We start from the raw sequence: 14,295 nt of genomic DNA, 5'->3' as shown, positions 1-14,295 counted from the left end.
GTAATGCATAAATCATAGATATAATATATTATAAGTTACTTTCAAATGTTAAAATGTTTATAAGAAATTAAATGCAACTCATTTGGCACATGAGTTATAAGTAAAATTTTTTGTAAGAAATATTTTTTTTCCAAAATAAGTGAAGTTTTCGTTGTTTTTTGTCACAAACAAGTCACGAGTGATTAAAAATTACCAATTTTGATTAGTTTATAGTTAATCAACGATTAAAACATGATATTCCAAGCAAATGTGGTATAAAAGTTATTTGAACCATTAAAACTTTTTAAGAAATCAGGGTATTTAAACCATTGAAACTTTTAAGAAATCAAGTTATTTAAACCATGAGAATATTACATTAAAAGTTGGGAAAAATATTTAATACATTAAAACTAAGCTCAATTTCTAAAAAGAAAAGTGTGGAAAACTAATAATTCATTTAGGGACCACTTACTTATTAGAATAAATTTAATTATTTTATTTTATTTTATTTTTTTTATCGATTGAGTCTTAATTTGATTGACACCGATATTTTTGTCGGTGTAGGAGGATATGAGTTCGAGTGTGTTGAAGCGTATTATCTCCTATTTAAGGGTTATAGAGAGGCTATGAGTAGTTTTAGGCATTGTATAAAAAAATAAATATGGTAAGAACCTATAATTGAGATTAATGTTTAAAAGGCAATCTAATTATACTTAATATTTAATTTTAAGTTATATACCAAGCTGATTTTATATCGTAAATTCAATACTTAATTTATTAGTTTATCAAACATCACCTAAAAGAATGGGAAAATTACTTAATGCACTAAAGCTTACTTAAAATGTTAAAAGGCACATTTGGTTTGCATGAAAATGTTTATTTAATACATATTAAAATAATTAGACGTAAAATATGAAGTATTAGATTTCTTTAGACTCCAAAAGGCATTAATTTCCAATTGTTTATAAGCTTTGCTAAAATACTTTTGCTTCATTGTATTAAAATGGAAATTTGATGTCAGTTAAAGAACTTAAATTTGACTCTAATAGAAAATCATTTTTTAATTGAATTAAAACATTTGTTGGAAAGGTAGCAAGCCTGTGATACTAAGAATGGTTAGTAGCATGTGATAGTTTTGACGCTCTTGTGGCATCATTCTTTGCTCTAGAATGTCATAGTTCATATGAAGTGATTGAGATGGCCAAACCATTCCTATTTGGATATGAACTATGCAACTCTAGGTTTATATGGTCTATGCTTTCTAGTTTACGGCGTCAAAATGTTGAACTGTAAGAAATTAGAAGACAAGTAATTTGACGATTTCATTATTGTAAAACTTTAATAATGGGTTTGCATGGGTGAAGCTCAAGTGCATGTCATTTCAAGTTTGGCAAACCTAATAATGGTTTTTCTTTTTCCTTTTTGTCTTAATCGGAGACGTGAGGGAGAAAAAGCTTGACATAGTTTTAGTTTGTTATATTGGAATAGTACTTTTTTTGTTCCTGATATCTCTATGGATCACGTTGGTGAGTGATAAGAAGGACCCAAAGGAACTCGTAAAATTGTGCGAAAGTCTGAACCCTCAGAACAAACTCGGAAGACTGTCAATAATCACCCGAATGGAATCTGATAACATGCGGATAAAGCCTCCACATCTTATTAGGGCTGTGCACCAAGCTGGGCTTATTGTCACCTGGGTAAGTGATCCCATGCATGGAAACACAATTAAAGATCCATGTGGTTTGAAAACACATCCGTTCGATTCAACCAGGGTAAGAATTCTTAAACTTGCATATTTTAGCAAGCACTTTTCTGGACCATTATGAAGCCGAAATGAGATATGTTTTTGTCCTGCTTTTCATTGCTATTAGGCCGAGTTGAGGGCATTATTCGATGTTCATGAACAAGAAGGAAGCTATCCTGGAGGAGTTCACCTAGATATGATGGGACAGAACGTAACAGACTGCGTGGGAGGATCAAAGACCGTGACATTTGACGACTTGAACTCTTGGAATCACACACATTGTAACCCTAGGTTAAATGTACCTCAATCATTAGAGCTAGCCTTTGCTATATCAGAGAGATTGAGGAAGAGAAGGCTGAAGGCTGCTAATGAAATTCTGAATATGAGCAGAGTTAATTAGTAGTTCTGTTAAAGGTTGGTTAGCATGCAGCACCAAGGAGCTAGCGCACCGAGCCATGCAAGACAACAGAGCCAAGTGAAGCTGCTATCATTTAGTTCTTTTTGATTCATTTTGTTGGTGTAATGTAATCTTGTTTGTTTTGAATTATGTTAGTTTGATGATTGATGTAATTAGGTAGTGATTGAGCTGAAAATCAGCTTTGTTTTGTTGTACAAGTTAATTTACCAAGTTTCAATAAGTTATAGTGGTGTTAGGTGATAGTTTAGGTAAAATTTGCTTCTAGTGTTTGACTTATGCTTGATATATGTAATGGCATTATGCCAATATTGAATGAATGAATAAAATTCATTAAAATTCTTCTATATACACTATCCATTTTTCTTTTTTTGCTTTATTTTTGTTCAAATTGTTGCTTGTTTCTTTTACAAGTCACGAGCCTTGCTGCTAAAGATTCTGCTAAACTTGTGCGTTCCTTCCTCTCAACACCAACAATTGCTATCTAGAGCTTTTGTCATAGTAGACCTGTCATTGTATACCTTCAAAATCGATGGCTTCATCAGGCTTTTCTCCTGCAACACTACCAGTTTTCAATGGTGAAGGGTTTCACATTTGGATAGTCAAGATGAAGACTTACCTGTAGGCATTCGACCTATGGGAGGTGGTCAACTCTGATGTTGAACCAGCACCCAACAGTGGCTCAGATTAGGCAGCATGCTGATGAAAGGACCAAGAGGCACAAAGCCATGTCCTACATTCAGAACTATGTGTCAGATGTGATCTTCACAAGGATCATGGCCTGTGAGATACCAAAGTAGGCCTGGGACAGATTGAAGGAGGAGTTTCAAGGGACTGAGAGAACAAGGCAACAACAGCTTCTGAACTTGAGAAGGGACTTCGAGAACTTCAAAATGAAGGAGGAAGAAACTGTCAAGCAGTACTCAGACAGAATTATGTCTGTGGTAAACAACATAAGGCTCCTTGGAGAGCAGTTCAGTGAAGCAAGGATAGTGGAGAAAGTGATCTTTGCCTTACCTGAGAGGTATGAGGCAAAAATATCCTCCCTCGAGGACTCAAGGGACCTGACCATCATCTCTTTGACAGAGCTGATCAATGCTCTCTATGCATAAGAGCAAAGAAGAGCCAGTAGGCTCGAGGAGCACCAAGAAGGTGCCTTCCAAGCCAAAACCAAGCCTGCCTCAAGCTCTTCTATCAACAAAGGCAAGAAGACTTGGAAAGACAAGCCAAAGTCAGATTCTTCAAGAAGATGGGATAGACCATGCAGGCATTGCAAGAGGCCTGGTCATCTAGAGGCCAAATGCTGGTTTAGGCCAGATGTGCAGTGCCAATACTGTAAAAAGATTGGCCATGTTGAAAAGGTTTAAAAGAGAAGGGAAGACCAAGGCAGAACCAACAGCAACCAAGGGCTGAAGCTCGGGTAGTTGAAGAAGGCAGCTACCATAAGGAGCAAGTCTTTGTAGGCTATTGCTTAGCTACTCAAGAGAAGGTCTCAAATGGGTGGCTTATAGACAGTGGCTGCACCAAGCACATGACACCAGATGCTTCTATTTTTAAGTCATTGGACAGAGGCTGCAAAATTAAAGTTAAAGTTGGAAATGGTCATTTTATCAAGGCTGAATGTAAAAGAGATGTCCTGATTTGGACTCCTACAGGTAACAAACTCATTTCAAATGTTCTTTTGGTACTTGAAATTGATAGAAACCTACTCAGCATAGCTCAGTTGCTAGATAAGGGCTATTCAGTTGTGTTCAAAGGCAGTGAGTGCAAAATCAGTGATCCAAGTGGATCCATGCTCATGACAGTGGCCATGAAAAATAAAAGCTTTGTTGTTGACTAGAACAAAGGCCTAGACAGTGCCTATGCTGTTTCTTTGGATGAATCCAAGTTTTGGTATTAAAGACTTGGTCATGCCAACTTCAGGTCCATGGCTCAGTTGGTCAGAAAAGATTTGGCTGAAAATTTCACTGGTTCGGTTGAAAATGATGAAGTCTGTGAAGTGTGTCAGCTAGGAAAACAGGCCAGACTACCATTACCCTTAAACAAGGCCTGGAGAGCATCAAAAAAGTGTCAGCTCGTGTACACTGATGTGTATGGCCCTATGAACACTGAATCATAGAATGGAAGTAAGTATTTCATCCTGTTTATTGATGATTATTCAAGATACTGCTGGATTTACTTCTTGAAACACAAATCAGAAGTGTCCTCAGTGTTCTAGAAGTTCAAGACTACTGCTGAGACAGAAACTGGCTGCAAGCTTAAGACCCTAAGGTTTGATAATGGGATTGAGTACACCTCAGCTCAATTTCAAGCTTACTGTGATGAAGCAGGAATCAAACATCAGCTCACCAACACTTACACACCTCAACAGAATGGTGTAAGTGAAAGAAAGAACAATAGTTTGATGGATATGGCCAGATGTTTAATGTTTAAGAAGAATTTGCCCAAAAACTTGTGGGCTGAAGCAGTCAACACAATAGTTTACATTCAAAACAAACTTCTAACCAAGGCTTTAGCTCACAAAACACCTTTTGAGGCTTGGTTCGGGTTCAAGCCATCACTGGCTCATTTGAAAGTCTTTGGCTGCATATGCTATGTACATGTCCTAGCTGTGAAGAGGGATAAATTGGCCAAGAAAGCATATCCTGGAATTCTTGTAGGCTACAACACAGTTAAAAGGGCTATAGGATCTTGGATCATCTTGCAAACAAAGTCATAGTCAGCAGAGATATTGTGTTTAATGAGAAAGCATGCTGGAATTGGGACAAAAATGAACCAGAGACTGTTACCAAAGAACTTGTGGTTGATCAGACTAAGGCTGATAAAAATGGTCCAAAAATGGACATTGATGATGAACCAGTTAGGGGTACTAGACCATTGGCTGAAATTTATGAGAGAGCACAAGTAGCTACAGTTGAACCAAGCAGTTTTGAAGAGCTTGAGGCACATCAAGGCTAGAAACAAGCTATGGCTGATGAGATTGCCATGATTGAGAAGAACCAAACATGGGAGTTAGTTGCAAGACCAGCCAACAGGAAGGTCATTGGGGTAAAATGGGTCTATCGAGCCAAGCATAATGCTGATGGGAGCTTAAACAAACTCAAAGCAAGGCTAGTTGTAAAGGGGTTTAGCCAGAAGTATGGTCTAGACTACCTGGAGACATTTGCACTAGTGGCCAAGCTAGACACCATCAGATTACTGGTTGCCTTAGCAGCACAGATGCATTGGAAGATCTATCAGCTCGATGTGAAGTCTGCTTTTCTTAATGGTTTTTTAAAAAAAGAGATATATATTGAGCAACCTCAAGGTTTTGAAGTAGCTGATAAAGAACACATGGTGTATAGGCTGAAGAAAGCCTTATATAGCCTAAAATAAGCACCTAGAGCTTGGTACAACTGAATTGATGGTTACCTAGCTAGCATTGGATTTGAGAGGAGTATCAGTGAGCCTACTTTGTATGTTAAGAAAGAGAGAGCTGAAACTCAGCTTATAGTGTCCCTATATGTTGATGATCTACTAATGACAGGAGGAGATCAAACAATGCCGGCAGATTTCAAGGCTAAAATGGAATTGAAGTTTGAAATGTTTGATCTGGGAAAAAATTCATATTTTCTTGGCATGGAGGTGTCACAAACTCAAGAGGGACTCTTTCTAAGCCAGAAAGCATTTGCTATGAAGATCTTGAACAAGTTCTCAATGCAGAATTACAAAGCAACAAGTACACTAGTTGTTGTTAGAGAGAAATTAACAAGTCAAAGTAATTCTGACAAGGTTTGTGAGACAACCTATAGAAGTCTAGTTGGATGTTTGCTGTATTTAACTGCCACCAGACCAAATATTATGTTTGCTGTGAGTTTGCTCTCAAGGTTTATGCATTGTTGTAATGAGGACCATTTTCGAGCAGCAAAAAGAGTGCTCAGGTACATCAAAGGTACCCTAAGTTATGGAATGCTATATAGCAAGACTGAAAAGCTAAGATTAGTTGGATATACTGATAGTGACTGGGCTAGTTCAAAAGATGACATGAAGAGTACTTCAGGGTATGCCTTCACCTTTGGTCCGGCCATCTTCTGTTGGAGTTCGAAGAAACAAAGTGTGGTTGTTCAGTCAACTGCTGAAGCTGAATATGTAGCAGCTGCTGAGGCTGTGAACCAAACCATATGGCTAAGAAAGATCTTAGCTGACTTGAATCTACATCAAGAGGGAGCAACATAGATCTATTGTGGCAACCAAACTGCTGTTGCAATTGCAAAGAATCCGGTTTTTCATGGTAGGACAAAACATTTCAGCATTAAGCTTCATGTTGTGAGAGAAATGGAGCAAGCACATGAGGTGAAACTGATTCATTACAGTTCAGAGGAGCAACTTGCTGATAGTTTTACAAAAGCCCTTAGTGTGAGTCGATTCCTTCACTTGAGAGCTGAAATGGGAGTATGCAACATGCTAACCAAGGAGGAGTGTTGAAGGTTGGTCAGCATGCAGCACCAAGGAGCTGGCTAAGCGCACCGAGCCATGTAAGACAGTAGAACCAAGTGAAGCTGCTGTCATTTAGTTCTTTTTGATTCATTTTGTTGGTGTAATGTAATCTTGTTTGTTTTGAACTATGTTAGTTTGATGACTGATGTAATTAGGTAGTGATTGAGTTGAAAATCAGCTTTGTTTTGTTGTACAAGTTAATTTACCAAGTTTCAATGAGTTATAGTGGTGTTAGGTGATAGTTTAGGTAAAATTTGCTTGTAGCGTTTGACTTATGCTTGATATATGTAATGGCATTATGCCAATATTGAATGTATGAATAAAATTCATCAGAATTCTTCCATATACACTCTCCATTTTTCTTTCTTTGCTTTATTTTTGTTCAATTTGTTGCTTGTTTCTTCTGCAAGTCACGAGCCTTGCTGCTAAAGATTCTGCTAAACTTGTGTGTTCCTTCCTCTCAACACCAACAAGTTCTATAGCATAAGCCAGTCAACTGCTCAACCTTCATTCTATTGAGATTATGCATATTAAGCTTTTTTGTTTTAATCAAGGTCTTGTGTATGCAAACGGGTGTGTTTTAAGTACTATCATAAATAACCTTTCCCCCAGAAGGAGCTCTGTAACTTCTCTCCTAGTTTGATACTCTTATCAATTAGTCTGTGATTGTGATTTTTGAAATGTGGGTTTGGTGATGCTGGTTTTCATTCAAAGTACAATCTAAATTAATACCTGTGTTGCTTGGACTCGGGTATGGTGCTAGATTGCTTGGACTTAGGTACGGTGCATGTCTACTTGTTTTGCTTAAATTCAAGACTTGAAAAGAAGGATACAAGGGGGAAACCAAAATAAATTTATTTTTATGATAATAAATTTTAATATTTTATATTTTTATAATTTTAGAAAATTAAATTAAAATTTTATTATTTTTAGGGGTGAAATGTAATTTTATTATTACTAATTTAAAATTTTTAAAATTATAAAAAAAATCTAAATAAAAAAGTTTTCTTTTTAAGAAGGTGGAGCACTGCTAGCCTTCTTGCTTGGTCACTGATGTGAGAATTCATGTTTGGTTATGCAAGGATTAATTATTATCCAACATATATTAATTGATAATTTGGATTAGATTTGTATACTGAACTAAAAATATTCTTGGACTTCCAAACTCAATACTAATGAAGGGCCCATGTTTTTCTTCTTCTTTAATTTTTATTCCATTTGAACATTCAGCAACTTTTTTTTCCTTGGTTATTCAAGAATTTCATCTATAATTTTTTCTTCTCCTTATCTGTTTCGTGCCGACAGATCCCATTTTAGCAACTGGTTGCAACCAGATAAATACAGTGGTAAATTGTAGCTGTTGGAAAAGGACGTAGGGGGTTCCAAACTTGAACCTCTCCACCCCCACTGAGCGACTTAGGGTTGGAAAAATGAGCCAAGATTGTGATGTCTTAACCACCATATATGCTCAATGTGGATTCTAATAAGTTTGCATTATTTAAGTTATTGAGAGTAAAATAATATAAATGGAGCACCTTATTAACAGGGGATTTGTGGCGCAATGCTAGCTCGTCTGACTCCAGATCAGAAGGTTGCGTGTTTGGTTCACGTCAAGTTCAATCCCCCGATCCTTCCCTACCTGAATCCATTTTCTTTTTTGGTCCGTAAATCTGCCTCTTTTTACATGTTCAAATGGCTCGATCCAGGTTCAATTCAGGAACAAGAAACTAGAAGCTCAAAGCATTTCCACAGTTACTTTAGACAAAGAAAAAGTGGTAAGTCCTCAAATTTACAGCTTTTTTTACAAGTTCAAGTTAAAAAAAATGAAAAAGAACCCATTTAAGATATCATCTTTGCCAATCGGAAAACAAACAAAAATGGGTTATCTTCAACAATATTCCGTCGACGAGCACGAGCGGAGGACAATCGATCAAACACAAGAAGGAACAGTGGTGCAAATATGTAAAGCATGGCAGGTGCAGCACAACCGATCACACAAACCACTATACCAAGCCATAGGTTCTTAGACAACACAACAAACAAGCCAGTAACAAATGCTAATGCCATTGCCACAAGTGCGATCCATGTCAACCCGATAGCAAAAGGGAGTGAGTCCATAAACGACTCGCTACTGCGGCGTGATGATGACCAGAAAACCATAACTGCAGCAGTCATGGACGAAGTCATGGCAATGGTATCAGTGATGACAAATGCTTTGAAAGCTGATTTCTTAATCAATATTGCCATACCCTCATCTGGACCATCACTGATAAACCCTCCAGGAATAGTGAATGCAGCAGTGAATGTGAATGTAGCTATTAGTGTTGCCATCACTGAGATTATTTGAGCCATTTCTCTGCTTTTCTTACCCCCTCTTTCCCCTACTTTTTCTACTTCATCATAACTGAATTGTACATTATCAACAACATCTTTGGGATTAACGGCCCTCTTTGCATAAGATCTCTTTAGTGCCTTCAATGTCAAGTGCTGCAGTACGAGGAAGGAGCATAAGTATAATCTAGTATGCGTAACATGTAACAATAGGATTAGATTTATGTTTACCTTTTGTAGTTCCATTCCATGGTCATCCGATGATTGCACGACAGCTAGAGCAGTCTCATTCGATTTATTGATTGCCCTAATATCAACCTTTGAATTCCTTGTTAGAATGTAAACAATGCTGCTGTGGAAATTCTTGGCTGCAAGGTGCAATGGAGTATTTCCATTCATATCAGCAGCGTTAACCAAGTCTTCCATTTCAGGCAACTTCAATATAAATGAGACAGCATCAATGTTTCCATTTTTGGCTGCAAAGTGGAGGATATTTTGTTGCTCATGATCCATTAACTCGATTGTGTCCGGGCATGGATCCAGCAATATCTTTAACAAGTTTACTTGGCCATTCTCAGCAGCCAAATGGAGAGGTATTTGTTGATTGTCATCACCTTGATATGCAGCTGAAATATCCCATTCAAGCAATAACTTGATTATCTCATATTCACCCAAGGCTGCAGCATAATGAAGGGGTGTCCTCTGCTTTTCATCTTGCATTTTTATGAGTTTTGGTTTCCTTATGTGTATTTTCCGCATGATATCTGTTTTCATACCATAGGAATTAAATATGAACAAAAAAAGCATGCTATATAATAATCAAGACTGTTAGGAATCAAAGCCTTACGTAAATCACGTCTTATGACAGCACAATGCAAAGGGGTTTGGCCGTTGGGTCCTCTGTACTCGAGAGTGGACCGATTTAAACCGATGATTGCCTCGGCGGTGACTGCTAACTTGAGATCAATAGCAATAGACAACGGAGATTCCCCGGAATGATTAACCAACAGCAACGATTCTCGGTCTTTATCTGCCAATCTCCAGACCACCAGATAATGATCATTTCTCACAGCACAATGTAAGGGTGTGTTACCATAATTATCTCTGACTCTCGCAATGTAAACACCATTTGAGCCAGAGTCTCTGAATAGTAGAACGATTCGCCAATGTCCACCCCTGGCTGCAACATGAACGGGGGTCTCACCTTTGAGGTTACTCTTGAGAACAAGGCTAGGTTGCCTCTTCATTATCTCTTGTACCAAATTCTCATGCCCGAATCTTGCAGCCATGTGAAGAGCGGTGTTCCCTTGAGGCGTTGTTCCACTTAGGATACTGCCTTCCGCATCGGAAAGTTGCTTGATTACGTTAATATCACCTGATCTAGCAGCCTTGAGCAACCGTTGATCCATGGGAGCCTTCTTGATTCTGCAAAAGAGTGATGTTTTGGTGTATTTCTGGTCTTCACATACAAGAGAAGTTTTATAATGGGAAAGTGTTGTTAGCTTGTTACTGATATTTTCCACAAAGAATCTGATTAAAGCTATTAATAATCTTGAGCAAAAGAGAGTGGATTTCTGCAAGATTGAAAATGACAGACGACTAAACCATGCCCCTCAAAAACAAAGAGAAATGGTGTCACTCCAATTAAAGACCCTTTTTCCAACGGCTGTCATTAACTCATCACTCACCAATTATTGACGTAGTCTTATACTTCCTACTTGTACGAAGCATTGTTGATACAATTGAGTACATAATGTTAAAAATTGTGGATAAAGATAAGGTTTAATTACCTTTAAGTTGTGTCATCAGCTTTTCTCCACAATATTTTCTTTACTTTATGAACGCCGCCGTTAAATAATAGCAACCCATTATCTTTTGCTGCAGTGAATGAATGATTGATGCATCAAGAAAAAGGAAAATTAATTGGAAAGCATTGATGATCCATGACTTGACTAAATAAGCATGGAACTTGTTTTCGTCCCCTGCTTTTTTGTTAACTAAGAAATCTACGAATTCATTGCCAAATTACTCATCTCTCCCACACTTTTTTTGATTCTGCAATGAGATGTTAAGCCCAATTTTAATCTTTTTTCTCCTCAATCTACGTCTTTTTGGCATGAAGTCGTGTGTTTGTTTACCACACATTCACTTGATATTATAGACATGGTCCTATGAGGATCATATCACGTCATATTTTGATTTAAAAAAATATTTATTGAGACTAAAAAGTATGTTAAATTTATTATTTTACTTATGTTGCATGAATTAGATTTCAATTATTATGTGTTTATTAAATTGCGTTATGCAAAAAATGTGAGTATCTTATGCATCAATTACTTGAAAAAATTGTATGCATGACATTTTAATATGTATGATTATAATTGATATAGAATTATATAATATATTATATATCATGAAAATGAGAAAGAAAGTTAATAATGTTTCAGTTGGTGTCTTAAGCCGAAAACATATGTTTGTTCGATGATTTGAAGTCCAAATAACCATATCTATTTAGTAAACTTCCAAATATGAAAAGGTATGAGAGAGGCACTTATGTACTTATTGGTACATTATATATAGATATTTGGTTAGAGTTGAATTAATTTAATTCATTCCATCCAATTTGTGAGTGAATTTTTTAGTACAAAGGCATTCGTTCTTTTTTATGAGGTATATTCAATTTGAGATATGATATTATTTATTTATTTAAATTATGATATTAGTAATTAGAATCTGGATGATATTGATGAGACATCATTTTCATTGCTAAAATGAAAGTTTGTAGATGATCATATAATATAAATAATTTTGGTTGTTGTTTTGTCAAATAACCATAAGCTAAATGAGTTTTATATATGATTACATATATTTTATTCTATGTTATAAAGTTTGGACTAGAAGTGGTTTTGACTAGAAATGAAATAAGTCATATGTATCATTAATTTTTCTAATCAATGTAGAGTAGTGGAAAGCATTGACTTATATAATAAGATCACTATTCTGGTATAAAATCTTATAGTGGTGCATGTGGTTTTTTATATATGACTTGGATATGATCTATAATCTCATGGTTCAATAAAATTTTGAGATGTAGTAAAATTTGAAATTTACTTTGGAAGCCATGAATAAAAAATCTCATGAGTGTAAAAATAGAAAAATCAATGCTATTTTACCCATTTAGGTGATAGATATGATTTTGATCATAGTCAGAAAATAATTGATAATGTCCATGGTGCAGGGTGAATAGATATAAGATTTTATAGTCACTTGATTGGACAATTGATGGTCCTCTAATATGACTATATATGTTACACTTATATATATATATATAGTGTGTGTTAAGAAAAATTATAACACCCGATGCCCGACTCGTTTGTCGAGTTCGGGTATCGATTGTCATAATAATCCGAATTACTTATTGAAAATTTCTTTATTGAATTAAATCACTTATTCAATTAATATTGTTACATGATAAAAAACTTTGAAGCTTCATTTTCGCCAATAAATTGCAAAAGTTCTGGATTAAGACTCGAAAACATAAAATGACAACTAAAACCTTTAGGCGGAGCCTCTGTAGGTGCCCCTTTATATATATATACTAGGTCAATATCCATGCTTCTCCTATAATTGGAGTTTTTTGGCTTGGTCTCTCCACTCAATTCTCACATTGAATTTTTATCTCGCAATATGCAGATGATTTGTAAGTTCCAAATGAACTTAGTAAGATTTTGCGATATGATCTAAAAAAATACAAGACTTCCAAAACGAAGTCTTAAGGAGAGATTTAAACTCCATATTCATCGTGGATGTTCACAATTTCTTTTTTTCTTTTGATGTGGTCTAGACCTTCCCTTACTTCCACAATTTACCTTTGCCAGACTCATCCTCTACTTGGAACTTATGTGTGAGCTTATCCATAATGGCCCATCATAATTTGGACCTGATTTCTGCCACATTTTTTTAATTTCCCCTTTTATCCTCAACCTATTCAACATTCTCAATTCTGATTACAGGGCTAAACCATCTACTTGGCTGCCTTTTTGTCGAGACGGATTCACACTTTACTAATTGGGCTTGTTCAACCGTTTGTCTTGCTCTTAGTTGTCGAACGACCAATGGTAACGATTAAATGTCTACTAATCTATTTTCATTGTTGCCATACAGTGGCATTCCACCCTTGTGTCTTTGGCTCACTTCCTTGTGGTATTCTTGGTGTTAATTACACCCAATTAGGCTATCCTTCACTTGGTGAATGTTTAGCATCCTCTGCTTGAGTTATACTCGGATTCCCTTTTTCTTATTCTAGCAGTTTCTAGGTTTCTTGTCCTAATGGACCTCTATTCATTGCTATAGCCAAACTTTGACTGGGTATCCCTTAGTCCCTGTATTTAATATCTTGACAAATAATCTCTTGTTTAATATCCGATTGGATTTCCCCGTTTTTATCGTCCTGACGAACTATCTCGTGTTTAACATCTCGTCGAACTACCTGGGTTGCCATAGTCCAACTATGGTCTTACATATTATATTTCTTGTGTTTACTGATAAACCATAATATATACATATTTTTACCCTATGCTTGGCATATTTTTGGAAGGATTTTCATAAGATTTAATGAATTTAATGCTCATAATCCTTTAATTTCATCTTTTATACTCAGGAGAGCTTAGGATAGCAAAAAGAGCAAGAAACGGGCCAAAAATAGACAAATTGGGCCTAATTCAGTGTTTCACACGGCCTAGGCACTTCTACACGTGTAATCCACACACCCGTGTGTAACACACGGGTAGGCCCCACGCCCGTGTGACATACGGGTATGCCACACGCCCGTGTGTCATGGCTGTGTCGACATTAAACCAAGTCAGAATTGCACACGGCCTTAGCACCTTCACACAGGCGTGGCACACAGTCGTGTCCCTGTCGAGCACAAGTCTAATTCTATTCCGAAAAAAGGCTAATTTTGGGCTATTTTGGGCATTCCAAAGTCTATAAAAACACCCGAGAAGAGGAATCAAGGGGCACACAGAGTAGAAAGCAGAAAATATTCGAAGAACAGCTATCGAAATCAGCTCAGAAGTAGGATTTACTTCAAGACTGAAGATCTCCACTAAATTTCTACTGAAGTTTTTGGGTTCCTTTATGTTTTGTTATTTTCCCAAATTTGAGATGTTTTCCTTTATCGTTATGAACTAAATTCCCGAAATACCTGAGGGAGATGAAACCTAAGACCGATCTTATTACTATTTGAATTATATGATAAAATACTTGTTCTTATTCTTAATTATGAGTTTTAATCTTTGCTTTAATATTCCAGGATATTAATTCAGGTTTGATGTGTTTATTCAGTGGA

At 36.4% G+C, this 14,295-nt stretch overlaps 1 protein-coding gene across 1 annotated transcript; it reads right to left on the bottom strand.

The window, feature by feature from the left end:
- Nucleotides 1–8,370: 8,370 nt before the first annotated feature.
- On the bottom strand, nt 8,371–10,643 carry LOC108468030 (protein ACCELERATED CELL DEATH 6-like). The gene is made up of 3 exons (XM_017768881.2): nt 9,793–10,643; nt 9,177–9,709; nt 8,371–9,101 (listed from the first exon to the last, which is right to left on the bottom strand). The coding sequence occupies exons 1-3, from the start codon at nt 10,352–10,354 to the stop codon at nt 8,454–8,456; spliced, it is 1,743 nt and encodes a 580-aa protein (XP_017624370.1). The 5' UTR covers nt 10,355–10,643; the 3' UTR covers nt 8,371–8,453.
- Between the last annotated feature and the right edge of the window lie 3,652 nt (nt 10,644–14,295).

This window comes from Gossypium arboreum, chromosome 8, assembly GCF_025698485.1.
Source record: "Gossypium arboreum isolate Shixiya-1 chromosome 8, ASM2569848v2, whole genome shotgun sequence".
Taxonomy (NCBI): Eukaryota; Viridiplantae; Streptophyta; class Magnoliopsida; order Malvales; family Malvaceae; genus Gossypium; species Gossypium arboreum.
Note: the sequence above shows the minus strand (reverse complement) of the source record. Positions and strands in the feature narration are given on the sequence as shown.

Excerpts from the sequence above, each read along its gene's own strand:
- LOC108468030 (XM_017768881.2), bottom strand. The coding sequence starts at position 10,354 with ATGGATCAACGGTTGCTCAAGGCTGCTAGATCAGGTGATATTAACGTA. Across the intron at positions 9,710-9,792 it reads TGTCATAAGACGTGATTTAC|ATATCATGCGGAAAATACAC; the intron begins GTAAGGCTTTGA and ends GTATGAAAACAG. Across the intron at positions 9,102-9,176 it reads ATGGAATGGAACTACAAAAG|CACTTGACATTGAAGGCACT; the intron begins GTAAACATAAAT and ends CTCGTACTGCAG.